The sequence below is a fragment of the Thunnus thynnus genome, chromosome 5, assembly GCF_963924715.1.
Source record: "Thunnus thynnus chromosome 5, fThuThy2.1, whole genome shotgun sequence".
Taxonomy (NCBI): Eukaryota; Metazoa; Chordata; class Actinopteri; order Scombriformes; family Scombridae; genus Thunnus; species Thunnus thynnus.
In genome coordinates, this window is record NC_089521.1 from 32,805,807 (window position 1) to 32,821,311 (window position 15,505).

At 42.4% G+C, this 15,505-nt stretch overlaps 2 protein-coding genes across 2 annotated transcripts in view; one reads left to right on the top strand and one right to left on the bottom strand.

Moving 5' to 3' along the window:
* LOC137183651 (voltage-dependent calcium channel subunit alpha-2/delta-4-like) overlaps positions 1–15,505 on the top strand; it is an 85,929-nt gene that overhangs the window by 43,145 nt on the left and 27,279 nt on the right. The window lies entirely within an intron of this gene.
* On the bottom strand, positions 1,576–13,468 carry LOC137183647 (leucine-rich repeat and transmembrane domain-containing protein 2-like). The gene is made up of 4 exons (XM_067590841.1): positions 13,022–13,468; positions 4,721–4,860; positions 3,328–4,011; positions 1,576–2,991 (listed from the first exon to the last, which is right to left on the bottom strand). Exons 2-4 carry the CDS (start codon positions 4,764–4,766, stop codon positions 2,516–2,518), a joined length of 1,206 nt encoding a protein of 401 aa, XP_067446942.1. The 5' UTR covers positions 4,767–4,860; positions 13,022–13,468; the 3' UTR covers positions 1,576–2,515.

Consider the following 15,505-nt stretch of genomic DNA (forward strand, 5'->3'; position numbering starts at 1 on the left):
GGGTAGCTCCAGTAGCTCCCAGTCTGAAAAGTGAAGTTTCAAGTCTTCTCGAATACAGCATGATGTTCATTTTGTAAATTACGGTCCCGTTTGGAGTAAAATAGACAATAAAGCTTGCTTTAGGGTGTGGCTACCTTGTGATTGACAAGTTGCTAGCATTGATTATGTAATGTAGCCATGATGTAACCCCAGATTCACAGAGTAAAGGCGTAGCTGCTAATATTTTACAGCGTGTTTTCAGTCTGTGAAAGTTAATTGTAACATTTTGGTCGCCTAAAAAAAGTCTTGTTCAGTGTTTGGTTGTACTAAAAGACCCTATAAGGAGTCAGCTGTTTAGTTTTTCTGGTAAGTACATTGTGTTTTAATGTATTTAAGCCTGTTTTTCACTACCGAAAATTAGCATTAGCATTATAAGAGTTAAAGGTTCTGTATACAACTTTTTGTATCAACCGTGTTTACTAAACACCGGTAGGCTCAGTGAGCTGTGGTCGGGCAGCAACGCGCTATGGTTTTGTTGTGAAATGTGTGCTTATTACAACCTTTGGACTACCAACAGGAAAAACAAAAGCGGTAAGCTATGTTCTGCTATCGCTCTGGAGCTTGTTTTATGCTCCTTTGTTGAGGCGACTTGTTATTGCGGGGATGTTTCATTGTGAAATGTGTAGTGGTTAAGGGAGGCAGCTAGCTGTTTCATTAGCTGGAGAGCTAATATCTGAAGGGTGTTTTTAGTCAGATAGCACCATTTTTGTTATGTCATTATGTCAATCATTTGTTGACGTTAGCAGGAGAGAGGCAAAGCACTCTGGAGCACGCAAAAAAGTCACTTCCGTTGGACTTCTGCAGAAAATTCGGCGCAGATCCTCTATATAGAAATCAGTCCACAGGTTGTTACAGACAACAGAGAAAGTCGGGGAAGGTCTAATTTTTTACGTTACATTACTACCTGTTGACTCATTGGCAATAAAAAACTATTAATACAAGTAAATTTCACAATTCTACCTTTAACCATAGACTGTAAATTCACCATGCTAACCAAGCTAGCAGCTAGCGCTAGGGTCAGCTCCACCCTCTCGTCCAACTATGGTGACTTCTGCCTCAAAAAAATCAAAGATGGCGATGGTCAAATCCGATGATGACAACCGTCAAATCTCCAAACCTAAAGCTTAAAAATGGCCGTCCACAAACCAATGGGTGATGTCACCATGACTACGTCCATATTGTTTCACAGTCTATGGTCTTGGTGTGAGACTGTGATGATCATAGAATTCACCAGGGAGTTGATGAATTTCATCAGTATGGTTCAACGCCAAGGAATAATATATTGTTTTGTCTCAATCCCAAAACATTCACCATTTCATCCCAAGTGTGGACACCTTGTCTGCTTTGGATCCAGTTTATTTTTTTGTTGGTTTGATCCATGTTTTATTGATTTCCCAGCTGCTGTTGTATTATCTGGTTTGGATTTTGTGAAAAAGTCTGAATTTGGGATCATATGAACTTTCTTTTTTGTGTGGCTGGTTGTCAGATTTTGGTGAAGATAAGAAAAAATACAGTTTAGATAAATATAGAGTTTATTATTTTAGGCATGATTAACAGTCCTCAAATTTGAGACCATTTTTCATGTGCTCCTCACAGAAAATGTGGACAAAATAAATTAAAACACACATTTGGAGGTTACACTACATGTTGACCAATAGCCTCACATCTGCATTTATAGCAGCAACATTGTTGTTCAGTTTCTACTTTGCTATGTTGGGACTATAGTTGTTCTCTTAACTGTTTGCCGTTGAGCTTGAGAGTTTGTGCTGGATTGTAAGCTGTTGTAGGTCAAAGCTTGCCCTGTAGGTGGCGGTACAGCTCTAGTATTTGTTTGAATGCAGTTTACCTCAGTGATGAAGCTTAAAGCAGCATTTCCCTGACTGCTGATATAACTTAAAGAGTGCTATTTGGAGAGAATTCAACAGGGCATCCACCTAACAGAGGAACAAAGACTTAATTCTCAAAGTGGGAATATTAAAGGTAACAAAAATACAAGTCACTGATCAAGAGAAAATACATTTTGTGCAGCAAACATCAGGAGAAGTCTCACATTTCACAGATTCACAGACATTTGTACTTTTGGAGCTTGTGCTTGTTGGGCTCAGATACAAAGACAGACAGCTTGAACAGAAACATAGACTCATATTACTAAAGAAGAAATGAAAACACATATGAAGGGAAGTCAAGGTGCAGAAGTGCAAAACAGCAGCTTCAGAGGAGTTTAAAAGCTGGCTGAGAGATGCAGCGCAGGGAATAACAATTCACAGAGCATCCATACATTAAAAGAAGTGCTGCAGCATTCGACTTTCACTGAATTAAGTCCAGTCCATTAGATGTACAATCAGTCCCCGCCCAGAGATTTCCTGCACAATCACAGAGCTGCAGGGTTTCCCCAGGCATTCTTTCATCAATGATGAGAGTGGAGGAGAGCAGAAGCAGCCAGAACGCTCTGGAAGGATCTAAAATCAGCGGCGGGTCAGAAGCTGCTGATTCGATACCCGTGGACGATGCCGCAGGCCTCTTTAGGTGGCGTCTCCTCTGGTGAGGTCGGGGATTGCCCGTCCTCCAGGTCAGTGTCGGCTCCGGACTCGGCCATCAGAGGCTGGCCGCGGCTCTTCATCTCCCTCTGGTAACGCGCCATCAGCGAGGCGTAGACGCAGCCGTAAGTTGCCGCAACCACCATCATGACACACACTGTGCCGCAAACTACGCCCGCAACAATTTGCGTGCCGTGTGCCCGGCGAACGCTGATGGGCCGGTAGCGCTGGCGAACACATTCCTCATTGCTGCTGACCCGGCCGGGCGGGCAGGGAGGCCGGGTGGCGTAACCTGATGAGCCCTCCTTGGTCGGGCTCTGCAGGCAGTAGTTGAACATCTCTGCTGGCACGCTGCGGATGTCCCTGCCCTTCAAATCCCCCGGGAGACTGCACTGCATCGCATCTACCTGCCCATCTATAAAACAGACGGGGAGAGGGGAAACAATAAAAGAGAGGGGGAAAAAGAACAGGGAGGGTGAAGATGAAGTGGAGGATACGAGAAAGAAAGAAACAGGGAAGAAAGGGGAGGATTGAAAGAGATAGAGGTCATTATATTCTTAGATGTCTGTGCTCAGCATACATCTATCCTGCAGAGCAGAGATTAATTGCTTCGATTAGGCAGCTTTTGAAGTACAGACTGGAAATACAAAGTGATTTGCTCTAGTACGATCTTACACTGTAAGCCGGCTGCCAAAACTATCAACTTCAGAGTACTTGAGATTTGAAGAGGCAGGCTAACAACCCCGCTCACCCCTGTAAATCAACCACTCCATCCAGTGCTTGAAGTCCCTCAGCTTGCAGTCGCACTCCCAGGGGTTTCCCGCCAGCTGGAGCTGCTGTAGCCCCACCAGGGGCTCGAAGGTGACTCTGTCCAGAGCTGCGAGCTGGTTGCTGGCCAGGGACAGCCAGACCAGTCTGTGAAGCCCATCCAGCAGGCCCTTAGGCAGCCACAGTAGGCCATTGGAGGACAGGTCAAGCCCTCGCAGCCGCCTCAACCCCTTGAAAACCTCCTTGCTCAGGCCAGTGCTCCCTTGACTTCCATTCAAGCCCTGGGCAGCCTCTGAGCTGTTGTTGGGGTCAGAGGGGGCCAGGCGCGCCCCGAGGTAGTTGGTGGAGAGGTTGAGCCAGCGCAGGCCGCTCAGTCCTGAGAACGCTCCAGGCTGCAGGGTGGAAAAGTGGTTCTGGGAAAGATCCAGGAGCTCCAGGCTGCTGAGATTGGACAGCTCCACTGTGCCCAGCGAGGAGAGGTTGTTCTGGGGTAGGCGGAGGATCAGGGAGTCCTGGTCCAGCAGTGCCAGGACCGGTGTCAGAGAGAGGAGGCCGACAGCAGAGCAGTCAGTGGTATTACCATAGCAGGTGCATCCACCGGGACAGCCGTGGACCGAGCCCAGCAGTCCCAGTAGAACCAACAACAGACTGGACAGGGCTGCACAGACTGGAAGACACGAGAAACATTTAACAAGCATTTAATTTGCATCCTTAAAACTTCCAAAACTCAATACCTCCTTGTTTTTAATGCTTAATGCTTTAATGAATTAATCTATCACTGCACTTTTTCATCTGTGGACTCAAACCGGCTTCCGTCTGTTGCCTGAATTTGGCTTTTAATTGAAGTCTGGAGATTTTTGTCTTATGTAACCAGACGTCTGACTCATCAGCAACTCAAGCTTAAAAGTCAGCAAGATACAGAGCTAATAACTCGTCTGTACCCAGACAGCAACCAACCAAATGTGCTGTTAATGGAAGTGTCCCATTTTGAAGACATGGTTAAATTGCTACCTCAAATTTTCAATAAGTCTTGTTTCCTGATGATTCTTTGTATCCAATTTTTCTTGGAGTAGAAGGACAGCACACAGACCTGCTCTTTTCATAAACCTCTTTATTCAAACAGTTCAGTGTTTTGACTTACATCTTCCTGAGATTTTTCTACAAATTTCATTGAGCTTTGAGAGAAAGAAGTCAGAACAGCACTGCAACACCAAATGGAAAATAGAAATAAGGAAGAAAAACAGGTTACTGTCTGCTTCTTAAACACCTGTGGAGACTATGGAAGCAGATCAACATTTTTTGGACTACAGATGGAATAATGATCTATTTCTGTCTATATGAGAAAGATGAAGGATGAAGCATCCGTCCAGACTCACACAGACTCTCCAGGTGATTTCGTCCATACTGGTCCAGGTTCTTCATGTCTGTCACATCAACACTGCTGCAGCTTCAGGCTGGCATCCAGCTGTCCTCGCTCTCTGCCGGTTCACACTAACGTCCAGCTGTGGAGAGCTTCCTGAAAAACAGAAAAGACAGAAAGAAAGGAGAAGATGTTATTTGGGGTCGTGTTGTGGAAAAGCACAGCTGGTTGTTGAGTTATTTTTCCTGACTGCCACTTGACATTTTAAAGATTCCTTTTAATGATAATCTCTGTGTTTCTCAACATAGAAATAAAAAGTAAAAGTAACAGAGATTTTAAAAAAAACAAAAAAAAAAACATAAGTATATCTTGGCCATTGATACATTTTAAAAAAAGATCCCTTAAATTTGATCAAGATATGTATCGAGCATGTCATTTTACAGCTGTAAAATAATCTTGATTTGTGCAGACAAATCAATTGCAACATTTCATACTCAAACAAAATTGCTTGCCAGACGACAATTTGAAGGGGACCTATTATGCTCATTTTCAGCTCTACATTTTTATTCTAGTAACTCCTTATTTGTCTTATACTGGCCATTTATGCAACTCCTCAGTTCAGCCTCTGTCTCTCAGGCAGTTTTAGTTCCTGTCTCTTTAAAGCCCCCCCTCCCGATGAGCCCACTCTGTTCTGATTGGCCAGCTTTTCGGAAGCCTTCTAAGGGGCAGCCGTATCGGAGTCGTGTTAAGTTACTGCTGATGAAAACCCAACATTTCCTGCTTTTGCTGCTTCATATTAAAAGCTTTTAAATGACTTTTATTGTGAAGAATTTACAGTAAAAGATACATGTTCCTCACTGAGCCTCGTTTATGGCGCTAAAAACTGGTCGACACAACAAGGTATGGAGATATTTGGAGCTGTTTGTTGAGCAGATAAGTTAGAAATAATACAGGGAGGAATAATACAAGCAGAAACAGCCACAGTGATGATGACTGATAAAGAGCTGCAGACGACCAGCACAGCTTTAACAAGTAAACAACTTATTTTACTTTGCTGTGCTGTGTAATGGAGTCATGGTCAATGTGACAACCCCCAAAACAATGGAAAAACACCATAATGTTAGCGGAGCGGAGCAGTGAAGTGGCGTGTTATGCTTGGAGCAAACGACCATATAAAGAAATCCTCACAAATCGACGTCGGCTCGGGCTGAAAGTAGGAAAACACATTGGACACTTTGGCCACATTTAACATGAACATCCGACATTTTAACAATATATATATATGTTTGAAAATAAGGAAAACCATAATAGGTCCCCTTTAAGCTCTGTGATTGGATGTTTCTTACTGAAATGCTGGCAGTTTTTATGTCCACAGGCTTGTACCTTTTTGAGTTTTTATCAAAAAACAGATATTTCCAGTTTGTTTATGATGAGTCAACCAGCAGTTTCATTTCCTCTCAACCTTGAAGAGCTCCAACTGTCAGTCACCTAACATTGTCTATGAGACATGAGAAAATGCACTGGAGTTTCATTCTTGATCCCTGCATGACTGAAATAATTCATCCCACTTCACTGCTCTACTGTAAACGATAATCCTTTGTGAGCTTTGTTTAGATTTACTTTGCTCTCTTTCAGCTCTGTGTGTTGTTACTTTCACTCATCTTGTTGGTAGGAGATGAGAGATTTACTCGTTCACCCTCCATGCTCTGCACTTTCCAGCTGGTCCAAAGATTCAGACTGCTGATTTTCATGTCACAAGCCTGTTTCTCAAACCTCTCAGCCACCACAAAGAGTGCAACTCGCAATATGCAAGATTAAGTGGAGTACGTAGATTAAAAAAACATCAACAGCTTAGTCTCTAGCAGAGCTGGTCTACAGTATATTGGCATTACAGGCTAGAGTTGTGCTTTAATTCACAGCATTTCACTTGTCCTCAATCCTTTTCATTCTTTCTTGCTCAGAGAGAACACACAAGGAGCTTCATGATGAAGTGAAATAATCCTCTGTGTTTTCATCCAACATCACCAAAACAGGAGAAAAAGTCAATGCCAACTTCTGTCTTCTTAACGCCCCCTCGCAATTCCTGTACGCCACAGATACAGCTCAATGTCAGCATTGTTTCACTTATACAATCAAGAATTTGTTTGTTTTTTCCACTTTTCCCTTTCTTGATATGTGGCAGTTTTGGGCGCTCAGATACACAGTGGGGGGAAGTGTGCACGAGAGATAAAGCCGCAGAGGAAAAGAAAAGTGCTGTCACTCCATCATCCGTCTATAGCTGCTATAAAGAGCCAGAAAAACGCTGCCTCAAGGTCCTTCTTTTGTTGCAGGTGTTTCTTTTGTTAAGTTGGCACAAAGATGCCAGTCACTCTGCTGCAGAGTGCGTGAGGCAGTAAGGTGCCTTCAGGCCACAACTGACATTACAGAACAAGAGGAATTACAATGCAGGTAGAGGAGTGAGACACTGGGAGGACATATATGGAGAGACACCAACGTGACTCCCAAAGAATATTTGACGTCAGTTTACGTCATCAAGAGAGTAAAAATTAGAAGTGCAAACGTCAGAGCCTTCGTTCCTGGATGATATTCACAAGCAAATCCTCTACATATGTATAGAGCATAAGTGCTGATGTGATGCTCAGGGTATCTGGAGGTTTAGACTGCTCTCACCACAACATTGGTCGTTTGCTTAAAAGCTTAAAATGACAAAGTTTAGGGACGTGACCTCTTCGTCCTGTCGAAGCAACCGAGGGCGAAGCAGCGTGATATTATAATACCGCAAAACCTCTTATGGAGGAGATCGGGGGTTAGTTTGAGACTGCAGTTTGCATCGACTTTGCACAAAAGGGCTCGAAAATGCTTTCAGTTTGTTTGATTGGTCGATCCACAGTGAGCTGCTGCTGCAAGCTGAGTTGTAAGATTTGGGTGGTATGCAGAGTCATTTTTGTTTTTTGGGGGTTTTTTTTGCAGAAGTTTAGCTCTCACTTGGGCATTTAAGTGTTAGATTTCTGGCGCACATACAATCATTGTCCCAACAGATTCTGATGACTATATTTCAGTGTGTAGCAAGGACCAGCTTTGCGTTGAAATGTACTAATTTAAATGTCACTGAAGCAATTTTCGCCTGGTTTTATCTTAGTTACCTCAACGTCTTTGTAACGAGTGCCTACAGTGCCGTAGGAGCCATATTTATATTATTTATGTTTAAACCTCCGACCACCAGACGCCGCTTCATTGTTTTGGATAATTGACAGTTTTACTAATGGAAGAAGAGTTTGATCAGCTTCAGGTGTTATATGGGTCATTTAAGAAAGCATGGACACTAATGTTCCTTGTCCTATAAGTATATAGGTGCAGCATTAACTAACAGGCTGTGAAAGAAAATAAAAAAAGAAGAAGAAGTGAGATGAGGGACAGCTGTCAGTCATATTAGATCTACTACAGCAGTTCGTAAGAGGATGAGCGGGGTCGTTATTAGACCCCAGAGTATCTTAAAGAGAAGATGACCTCTGACCCCTCTCTGTGTCCGATGGTTGTAACAACAGATGGACGTTGAGAATCATGTCAGAAGAAGGATTTACAGACGAACATGATCTCGCTTTACATAAATCCTTCAGACGAATAATAAACACAGAGTCCAGTGATGTCTTCATCCTAGAGAGTTTTACTTTGGGATTAATGTACACCATCTCACTGTTACTTACACACACACATACAGCCGCAAGCGGAGAACCAAAAACAAAATCAAACGTAGAGGGGGGCTGGTATGTCATCTTCCGTTCATCAAGAACTGAAGTCGCTCTGGGCTGCTTTCCCGCGATCCACCATCTCTCTTCTCATTCGGTCGTCTCTTGGAGCTTCCCCTCCTCTCTCTGTGCCCCGCTCGGCGTCTCTTTCTTTGGATTGGTGACTTTTAAGAACACCGCGAGCGCCAAGGCTGCCGGATGGAGGTCGAAGACGTCAGATCCACCTAAACTCAAACTTTACCCGGCAGGTTTATCTGTAAAGTACAGTCTACCAACCTTTCAAGGCCAAGAACGATCTTTGACGGGTGTCTTTTATATAGATTGTATTTGTTTTATTTTAGGATGTAAGTGACGCTCTTATCTTGAGTAACTTATAAGATGTAACTTAAGTAATGATTAGTTGATTGACAGAAAATTCATCGGCAACTATTTTGATAATCGGATAATTGTTTTAGTCATTTCTTTAAGCAAATATGTCAAGAATTTGCTGGTTTTAGCATCTCAGATGTGATGATTTAATGCTTTTCTTAGTCATAGATGACAGTAAACTGAATAACTTTGGGTTTTGGGCTGTTGTTCAGACAAAATAAGACATTTAAAGATGTAACTTTTGACTCTGGGAAATTATAACAGACATTTTCACTGTTTTCTGACATTTTATAGACAAAAAATTGGCAGATAAATCATTAATGACAGTAATCGTTAAGTGCAAGCCCTAAACTTAGATGATAGTGATTGATTGGTTACCAGCCTACTCACTAGGTTTGGTTTAAAAAATGTTGATACCGTACCTGACTTTCAGTACTGATACCAACGTTTTTTTCAATTCCTCATAAATAGAAATATAAAAACGTTTTTCCTTAAAACCTTTTCTAGCCATGCTAGCGACGAGTCTTTGTCGGTCGTTCGGTTCACTTTGGTTGAGAGTGAAATGTCTCAACAACCATTTGATGGATCTCCATAAAAGTTTTTACACTCATGAATCCTAATAGCTTACAGAGACATTTGAGTTCACTTGGATTTTTCCCTGTATGAACAATAACTGAACCAGACCGGAGTGAACCAACTATAGGTTTGGCCCTGACTTTTATATCTAGCAGGTTTCCAATTATTCTGTGACATATCTCAACATCTGCTGGATGGATTAGCACCAAGATCATCATGGTTGCCAGATGCATCGTACTGACTTCGGTGATCACCTGACTTTTCTTCTTGTGCCACCAAAACATCAGCTGGATTGTGATATTCATGTCCCCCGCAGGATGAATTGTAAAAACTTTGGTGACCCAACTTTCTGTCAGGAGGCGGGATCAGAACCATAAGAAGGAAAAAAGATCTTCGTGTGGCTGCTACTTTTATACTTTTTCCGAATGACACCTGTGAACTTCCGCTTAGATGCAGCCAGGAGAGGCTTGTCCCAGTTTTAAAAGCTCTACCAATCACACAAAGATTCCTCCTTAAAGCACATCACCTTGATTAAAGCTCTTCATTTTCTGTTCCCCAGATTCTATTTAAAATAATCAAATTAGTGTAGTGACTTCCAACGCAGATTTTATGTTGCTCCATGTCTCCTTCTCCAAGAGAACACCTGATTTTGTAGCACACTTCCAGTTGTCCAAAGTGAAGAGAGTAATTTCTTCAGTACCTTTAGAAGTTACTTTTACGGATGTTTTGGGACCAATCGGCTTGTCAAAAGCACCATCAGCCAGATTAAATGCCGCCCACATAGTAGTGACGGGTCACAGATTAAAAACTGTGATTTCAATCCCTGAGCAGGACAGACGCCTGTTCTGGAGTCCAGATGGTGTTGGAACAACTGGTCCCAGAGTGGCCCTCCCTTCCAGCCATCACCAACCTGCTCACTCTTTTTTTTCTGTTTTTACTGTCGTGTCATCATCACACATCTGCTGTTTTGTTGGAGATTTCATTCAAAGGAATTTAAACAAGACCAGTAGTAGTAAATACACTTGCCAGCCACTTTATTAGCAACACCTGTGCAGTCCAATACAACAGTTCTGCCATAAATTCTACTTTTATGAAGCTTTTACATTTTCAGTTTTTGTCGACATTGTCAGAAAGGTGATAATTCTACTTTACGTTGATTACTGAGGTCGTAGGGTCGAGAGTGGTGCTGGTGTACTGGAGCTTTATATTAAAAAGTGTTCCTAATATTTTGCCCCGTCATGTATGTTAATGATGTGGACAAAATATTAGGAACACCATTACATCATACAGCACGTCCTTCATGTGTTATCTGATAACCATCGTAGTATGACGCACTCTCTGGCGGCCATAATTGGAGGTCCAGCAGTGGCTCTGAACAGCCTAACTAACTAACTCTGATGCTCTTTTGTTTGTCCATATTGGCGATATACTGTAGGCAGGATTGAGAAGAAGGGGAACGACACAAGTTGCAAATACAACACTACACATCGTCAGCTTTTAAGTTGACATGTTGAACAGTTACGGAGCAACATTATCATTCATTAGGAGTCATGTTTCTGTCCACCTGGTGAATGTAAGTCCAATATTCACTCTCTGTTTTTGCTCTCTACCAACTCCTGAGGGAAATATCTGGCTCTTTAGCTGCTAAATGCTCCACTATGTTCACCAGCTAGTCTACAGCTAACTGTATCTGTTTGCCGTTTGGTGCTGAGCAGGTAGTGTACAGTGGCTTTTACAGCTTTTTCTCTGAAAACGACGCTATGAGAGCCCTGAGAGTGAACCAGAACAGTAAAACTTGCAGCCGGACACATAAACAATGACCTGAAACTCACTATAAAGCTCCGTAAAGCCGAGAGGAGCTGCAGAGTCACTGATAATTCTCTGTAGGTTCATCACTACGAGCCATGACCAACACATTACACACTGACATCTCAGACAGTGTTGTAAAAATATCGATTATAGCTGCTTTAAGTTAACTGTTCCAAACAACATCTTCCACAACTTCTGTGTTGGCTGAAAATAATGTTCATGGGACAAATACGACTGATCAGTCAGACCAATCCCCCTGTGGGTTAAACTAACTCAGTGGTGAACAGTAACGCCACCTACCTACCCGGTTTCTCTCTTTGCGTTTTCCAAACAGCTACTATCACATGATGTGAGCCAGCATTTTTTTGCTAGCACCTTAATCTGCAGCTCCTCTGATGCCCACTAGCTGCTGCTGCTGAAGAAGTTACTGTCGTCTTCTATTGAAGTGAATGGGGAAACTAATTTCACTTCTTTTAATCTTTGGTTTGTTGTTGGATCTCTCTTCGATCAAATCAGGTTTTTCTTGCTGTAGTAACTGATCAGGATGACCGTAAATCAGCTCATAACATTTTTATTGGTTTTCCAGATGGTTCAGGGATTCAAACCAAGTTTTCATCCTCCTGGTTCCTGTATGTAGGTTGACACTGTGATATAAAAAGCAGCAAAACAGCCATGTGTTTATGTGGAAAAATGTTGGACTATTATCTCGATTTTCAAACTCTGCCGTTTGGATTTTGTCATTGAAGTCCTGCCGACGTGATGTTCCCTGCTTCATCTGCACTGCATCGCTCCAGTTTTCTGGGCTTTAACGTAGCTTCCCGCTAGCTGCTTAATGGCCTCTGACAGGCAGGCTTTCCCCCCCCCTGTGGCTGCACTTTTCCTGCAAACAGCCTGAGAACGAGGCAGCCGAGCGTTCGGTCCAAAAGGCCGAGAGCACAAACACACTGCAGCATCCACGGTGGAGGTAGGACGAGCAAATAAACAACCGACACACACACACAAGCTCACTCCCACATGCTTTTAGAGTCTCTATTTTAAAAGCATACACACACACACACTCTCTCCTTGTACACTACATGGCCAAAAGTATGTGGACAACCATCCGTATGTCGTTTAACATGTTATTGCTGCTATAACAGCCTCCACTCGTTAAGGTTTCATTCTCTCCAGCAGATGTTGGATCCTCTCATTCAGCCACAAGAGCATCAGTGAGGTCCAACACTGATGTTGGCTGATGAGGCCTAGCTCCGACTTAGTGTCCCAGTTCAGCCCAAAGGTGTTGGATCGGTTCTTTATGGAGCATTGTCATGTTAAAACAGGAAAGACACAAACATAAGCTGTTAACACAATATTGTGGAAGCACACTATTGTCTAAAATCTCAGCCGATTAGTTGATTGAAAGAAGATTAACGAACAACTGCTTTGATAATCAATTTATTAAGTAGGTCATTTTAAAGCAATTTTGGACTGTTGGCTGAACAAAACGACATTTTCACTATTTTCTGACATATTATAGACAAATCCTTTCATTGTTTTGATTGAATTGATAATGAAAATAATCATTAGTTGCAGGTTTAGTATGTTCTAGCATTAATTTCCCTTCATTTGAACCAACGGACCCAAAAAAGGAAAAACAGACTCACTCAGACTGACCAAAAGTACACTAATGTAGACAAGGGTGTCCACTTACTTCTGGCCATATAGTTTACATGCACACATATACAGGTGAACAGATGAAAGCAAACACTCTCTCACTTTCACATGCATGTTACTGTACATACAGTATTTACACACACACACACACACTCGCCGCTCACCATCTGCTCTGCTGCTTCAGCCTCCAAACAGAGAAAGAGGAGAGAAACTGTTCTTCTTCTCCTTCATCTGCAGAACAGAAGCTGAAAATCCAGATTTTGTCTGTAAAACCACAGAGTCCTCTTATCAAACCACAATCTGGATTTGTTGTTCAAATCTGAGCCCAGAAACACACAGGTTTTGTCTTCAAGGACAGAAATTGATCTCGACTTAAAAATAAAGCCCAAAATCAAATCCTCGATTCCTCTCTGAAGGTTGGATCTGGAAGCTTCGTGTTGAACCAGAAACCAGAAGCTGGACTGGAGTTTTATTCCGGATTAAACACCGCTTGTTGTCGTCCTCCTCTTCCTCCACATCGCTGCTCTCTCAGCTCCCTCTCATCATCATCTGAGCGCTCAGTCCAACACACACACACCCAGCCACCAACTGAGGGCGAGCGAGCCTCTGTGTATGTCTGAGAGAGAGAGAGAGAGAGAGAGAGGGAGAGAGAGAGCACTAGAGAAGCCACATGCTGCCACTAATGGTGTGTGTATGTGTGTGTGTGTGTTTTGAATGTGTGTGTGCCAGCCCATCCTCTCTGTGTTGTACTGAGTGTGTAATGTGCATTAAAGCGGAGTTTGACAGAAATAGTAACAGAGTGTGATGCAGCTGCAGGCTGAGCTCTGAATGAATGAAGAGGCTGTGTGCACTCCTCTTTCTTTGCAGTATTGTACTTAACTGTGCACACGCCAACAGAGCAAATATGAATTAGACAAAAAGAAAAAACATATGAAAGAGGGACTAAGAAATTTGATTTGCCAAAGGGTAAAACAGTTTTATCAATACAAGCTGGATGTCAGGGTGGGGTTACATGTGTAACTCCGCCCCTGGTGGAAATATACTCACCGTGTTTGCCGCCACCCTGTGGTGTAAACATACCACTGCAGCTTCCAAAGATGTTTTAGTGTTTTTTCTGTCGACCAAATCTAAAATGTGTACAGAATACGTATCATCAAATATAAAGAACCAGCTTCAAAATCATAAAAAAGTATTTTGATCGGGACACAGAAGTGACTCCAGGCAATAAGATATTAGTCAAATTCAGCATTCAGTTAATTCTTAAAACATGTTAAAGAGGACATATGCTGCACATTTCCAGGTGTGTATTTATATTCTACTGGAATATCTTTGCATGATTTCCAGTTAAAAACTTCTTATTTATCTTTTACTGGTCCTTTATGCAGCCCCTCAGTTCAGCCTCTGTCTGAAACAGGCCGTTTTAGTTCCTGTCTCTTTAAGGCCCGCCCTCCTGATGAGCCCACTCTGTTCTGATTGGTCAGCTTCAGGAAGCTTCCTGCAGCTCCAGAGGCTACAGAAACAAACTATAGTAGCAGGATTTCACTATTTTTTATTGTTCTTTGCTCCACATATGAACTTCTCAAATACATCAAACATGTTTGAGCTGAAATCTGATCCAAAATACAAACATGGACAATGCAAATAACACATGGGGAAACCTTAGCAACAACCTTAGCAGCAACGACTATGGAACAGACTGCCGTTTATTGGCATCTGCAAATAATCTGATGTCATCTTGAGGAGGAAGTAGAGGTAACTTTGCAAACAAAGCGTCCAGAGCAGGTTGAAGCCCTGACTTTTGACTTGAAGGTGCCATTTTTAGTTACGTTTACCTCCAAGTTGTGGAACTGTGACCATGTTTAATATAGACATCCTGCATCATAACAGTATATAAATGGCAGAAAATCACAAAAAACATGTTATGTCCCCTTTATGATTAAGATCTCATAGGATACCAGGGAAAATTAGATAGTAGTGACAGAAAAAAACCCAACAACATTTTTCTAACAATAACAATCCTCCCAGCAACACTTCCAGTCTACTCAGTCATGCTGACTACCAACAGCAACACCGCCAGCAAACACATTAAGTTACTGATCAGTTGATCTTTCCAGAATCACCAGGATCTCTGAGATTTTTTTTATTGCTGAGAAACTATTTATAGATGTTTTTAGTGGTGAGTAGTACAACATGTTTAACGCCAGCCCAACATCCAGCTCAAAGTGAGGAGCTGCTGCGTTTCTCCGTTAAGTGAACAACCTGTGCAGCTGCATCAGTCAACCTCATCTACACTTGCATTTTTATGACTTTGGCACAAAATGCAGTCCCCACAGAGCACAACACTAGATCTATTTGGATCTCTGGTTCAGAAGTCTGGAACCAGGCCAAACAAATCCCATGATGAGACCAAAACCAACATGTCTCTCAATACTTCTGACTTCCCTTCTCTGTCTGTGCTCATCAGTTCCTAAAACAGCTCAGTACTGTAGTTTTTAGTGAATGTTACTCAAACAGGAATGAGTGGTGCATTTGTTGGGGACTATTTTCAGCAGCGGATGAATCCACATTTGGTGATCTAGTGAGTATTTCTGGCAGCAGGACGATGTGTGTATTCATGGTGATGAAGGAACATGTCATCCAGAGCAGCG